This window comes from Populus trichocarpa, chromosome 1 (genome assembly GCF_000002775.5).
Source record: "Populus trichocarpa isolate Nisqually-1 chromosome 1, P.trichocarpa_v4.1, whole genome shotgun sequence".
Lineage (NCBI taxonomy): Eukaryota > Viridiplantae > Streptophyta > Magnoliopsida > Malpighiales > Salicaceae > Populus > Populus trichocarpa.
Genome location: NC_037285.2, coordinates 25,920,908 through 25,925,101, shown reverse-complemented (window position 1 = coordinate 25,925,101; position 4,194 = coordinate 25,920,908). Strand labels below are relative to the sequence as shown.

General features: G+C 41.9%; 1 protein-coding gene across 2 annotated transcripts; it reads right to left on the bottom strand.

Moving 5' to 3' along the window:
• Window positions 1-269: 269 nt before the first annotated feature.
• On the bottom strand, window positions 270-3,765 carry LOC7465105 (scarecrow-like protein 14). 2 transcript variants are annotated; one of them, XM_024593846.2, is made up of 2 exons: window positions 3,240-3,765; window positions 270-3,014 (listed from the first exon to the last, which is right to left on the bottom strand). In XM_024593846.2, exon 2 carries the CDS (start codon window positions 2,990-2,992, stop codon window positions 719-721), a length of 2,274 nt encoding a protein of 757 aa, XP_024449614.1. In that variant the 5' UTR covers window positions 2,993-3,014; window positions 3,240-3,765; the 3' UTR covers window positions 270-718. The 2 variants fall into 2 exon arrangements, with proteins under 2 accessions (XP_024449614.1, XP_002299867.1); XM_002299831.3 differs by having other exon boundaries at window positions 270-2,992; window positions 3,240-3,764.
• Window positions 3,766-4,194: the final 429 nt, after the last annotated feature.

The window sequence follows — 4,194 nt, the reverse complement described above, 5'->3', positions numbered from 1 at the left end:
GAAAAACCCTGTCAATAAAACTGCAGACAGAACAGAAAAACAGAATGCTTCTGGGCATGTAGCTTGTCAAATAACCCTGAGGATTAATAAACCGGGGTCTTAAGGCCCATGATTTCCTGGATTTTGGACAGTAAACACAGCCGACATGTTACTGATATCAAAACTTCTCTAATGACCAGCAACCTTGGTTAAATTATGCAACAGCCAGCTCCAATCTTAAGGTAACCATAATACATTTGTGATGAATGTAACACGCAAAAGAAACAAGGTAGAAGAAAATGCTTATCAAGGCAAGATCACACCAAACTGCAAAAGCTTTGGCTAAATGACAGTTCACCATCTATTGTGTTAAAAAGTACAAGAGAACAATAAGATAAAGCTACCAGCTGCTAATAAACTCGACAGTTCAGGCTTGAGAGAGGATTGTAATATACAAGAAAATCGCGTGACACTATGACGTCTCTGAGTAGTACAGAAACTTCCCAGACAGTAGGGTGTAGTATGCTGCAAACCTAAACGGCAACCACAATCTGCTACATGAGCCCTCCCTCCCGTTCATTATAAGCCTCGGTAAGCCCAATATTCTCCAGCGTATACAGAAAATGTCCAAGGATAACTTTGGCTCCCCTTTCATCTAGCATGGACTGCATTAACTAAGAAAAACCCCCTTGTCTGCCAACTTTTGGAGGTGAGCTCTCAGAAACAAGCCGTCTCATTCCTATGCAGGAATCCAGGCAGAGGATGCAATGATAGTCCGTCCTTTCCATCCCTGTCGCATCCAGTGGCCATCTCCATCGACCTCAAAATCTTCATGGTACCTAACCTTCACCTTACACTTCAGATATTTTATGACATGAGGGTCCAAGGGAAGTTGCTTCAGCCCAGCTCTCATGTTCCGAACCTGCCATTGCTTGTAAGTCTCAGGTCTTTCAACCCTCTCAGAGCCCTCACATGCTATGACATTCATTACCTCCCGACCATAGAACTCTTTTTCAAACTTCAACCTCATCTCATCTTCACGGGGCATATTACTATCCAACATATCAAACAATGCAGAGAAATGGAACAGTGTCTCCCTGAACCTTGTGACAAAAAAAGGAGCATTGTACGATCCATTGACAATAGCATGGATAAATATATCTGGTTTTGTCTTACTGATTAAGTTCAGAACAGCATTCCGGGGACTGTTAACTACAACTGTTTCATCAAGCAGATTTTTAAATCTAAAGAGACAATTTACAGCGAGAACTTCATCGTGATTGATCTTCAGGTCATCAATTTGGATGGTATCCCATTTCTGAGCTATGGGGTTGTACTCAAATGGAACATTATAGCGCTCACAGTACTTTACCAAGCGACGACCTGTCTCTTGAACTCTCTCTGCTGGCCGGAAACCACTTTGGGGAAGCTCTATTCCTGTAATGCGCAGTATGGGAGGCCCACCTGGTCTCCTTGAGAGGCGATAAATGAGGGGAGGCCACTGGAAACCATACAATATACCAAAATCTATTATATGAAGTGTCGATGCCTTCTCGGCTACTTTCATTATGTTATGGTTTGCAAAGATGATTGCCATCTTCTTGAATGGGCAAGCTGAAACATAAGCTTGATAAGCTTTCAACATATCCACAGCCGACCATTTTTCAGTAGACAGTGCCGTATATATCTGGGTACCAGTTCCAGCCAAACGTGCTTCGAGGCCATTAGCAAAACAATTAGCCAGCCTCTGAGACCCATCACCGAGAGGTGAAGAGTGCTGCCTGATCTGCTTCAGTAGTTCATTAGCGGCTCTGCGATCATTTGAGGAGACTGCTTGTGCACATAGAACTAGAAGAGTCCTCAAATCAACAACTTCCTTGTTATTTCCTTGTATCTTAGCCCGAGTCTTGCTACCACTGGATCCCTTTGTTTGCCCATTCTGCCGCACTGTCTTGCTTGATTCACACTGTTCAGCCTGATCAAGTATACACCCAGGAGGTCGGCATCCTTCCCCAACTCCTACTAACATATCAAACATCTCTGACAGTTCGCTCTCATCTACATGAACTGCAGACTGCTTGTTACTTCTTTCTTCCTCAAAATCCTCATCCTCCCGCTCATGATTCTTCTTTCCCGTCAACCATTCGGGGAAAAACTCCCTGTCTTCCTTCTCGGCCTTCACCGCCACCTCCGGGGCATCTCTATTCATCTCTGGAGCCAGTGCACTGGTCTCCAAATCAATAATCAGTGGATTGCCCTTAGGAAGGAACTTACTAGCTTCCTCTACACCTCTCTTGAACTGTAACGCCAAATCACTGTCACTGAACAAATTTGGTGCCACAATGTTACCCGCAGAGGGCTTCGTGGCACTATCGCCATTACTTGCTAACCCATTGTGTAATTTGAATGATGATTCTGAACTGAAATTTGCAGCAGAATGAAAAACAAAATTATTAGGAAGAGGCGTTTGCATAAACAACGGTTTGAATTCCCCAAATTCACCATTCCCTTGAGGATCTACCGAGCTGACAGAATTAGAAAAGGAACTTTTATTGCTGCTATAATCACTGCGGCTACTCCAAAAAACATCATCCGGGCTATCAACCAAAAACTGGTCACCATACGAAGGAGAGTCATGGGGTAAGGATGGCTGGTTCTTCTCACCAAGAATATCATAAAGCGATCTCTCAGCAGCTTGAAGTGCCAACGGGTCATGAAACATACAGGGCTTCTCTTCCATGTCCTCTTCCATAAGCATCTGGTTTATGTACTTGAGGAGATTCTCCGAGTCATTATCATCAGAAGGAGAATCTTCATCGATGGCTGTGATCGACGACAAAGCACCCGGATCTGGGTCAGGCAAAACAAGTGGATTTTCTACACAGTCGAAGTCTAAATCTTCGAACTTGAATCCATTAGAAACATTGTGATACTGATTTGAATCCGGAAACACGATCTCATCCTCAAATTTATTAGAACCAGGGAACTCAGTGAAACGAGAATCCGAACCCATCTATTATCAAGCCCCAAAACAACTGAATCAGTATACAAGAATTAGTAGTCTTTTGAGCTCTTTAAACATATAAAATTTCAATCTTTTTCATTAACTAAAACTAACCACAAGTAAAACATAAAAAACAGTGAGGGACAGTAATTTGTAAAGAGTGACAAGCCCCATAAAGAATACAATTATTACAGGACCCGAAATCTCAGGTAATAAGCTAAAATAAACAAAGAGTAAAAGCGAGAATATGACATACCTGAGAAACGGAGTCAACCCTGGTAAGAAAGAAAGGAAGGAAGAATAAGATCAAGGGCGGCGCGGACTGAGTGGCAAATGAGTGACGGTGCGCTTTCCTTGATAAAAGGAGGAGGACAATCAATCTATAATATCTTCTTTACCTATTTGGGTCCGGAAAATATGAGTCCCAATATGTAAATTATACCGGCCATTGCCGGTATGACTGTAGACTTGCCTCCTTGGCCCATCAATCACATCTCCCATGTTGTAGCAACTGCTTGTTTCACCAACTTGCAATAACAGGATGAACACCGAAGTGAGTCATTGTCTTTTACACGTGGCTCAATATTAGACCCGACGGGGCATTAATGGAGTGATGATGAGTTACTTGTAGCAGCCACTCTACTGATTGATGCGTTTCTCGGGCTTTCACGGACTTCGCGGCAATGGGGACGTCCGGTTCTGTTTGGTAATAATATAAGCGCAGTCACCGGACCCAGCCAGGGTTGCAGGTTTCAATCCAAGGGAACCAAACGATGTAGTTTCGTTTTTACAAAACCACAAACTTTGTTTTTTTCTTTAAATAAGGCTCTAAATATATATTTCTGTCATCTTCGACTTTCTCTCTTATCGAGATGGAGATTTTATGTTGTCGGTTTCATTACTTTCAAACTTAGTTTTAGTCATGGATATTGACATCAAGCTTCAATCTTCCTTAACCTTGAATTAAATCCATGGAAAGTTCAAAGTTTCGAGTCTATACTTAGAACCAACTTTTAAAATTAATTTAAAAAAACTACAATCAAAACGTTGAACTTCTTTCATTAGAAATCCATCTTGGACCTTCTTAACCTTTCCTTTTTGTGGTCCCATGACACCAAGTCATAGAATGAAAACTTTCAGGGAAAAACAAATAAATAAATGATGATGATGAAGATTCCAAAACGTGTGCATATTTCTGTGATAAAGGTGCT

What these genes read in the sequence shown, in the direction of transcription:
- LOC7465105 (XM_024593846.2), bottom strand. Translation starts at nt 2,992, where the DNA reads ATGGGTTCGGATTCTCGTTTCACTGAGTTCCCTGGTTCTAATAAATTT.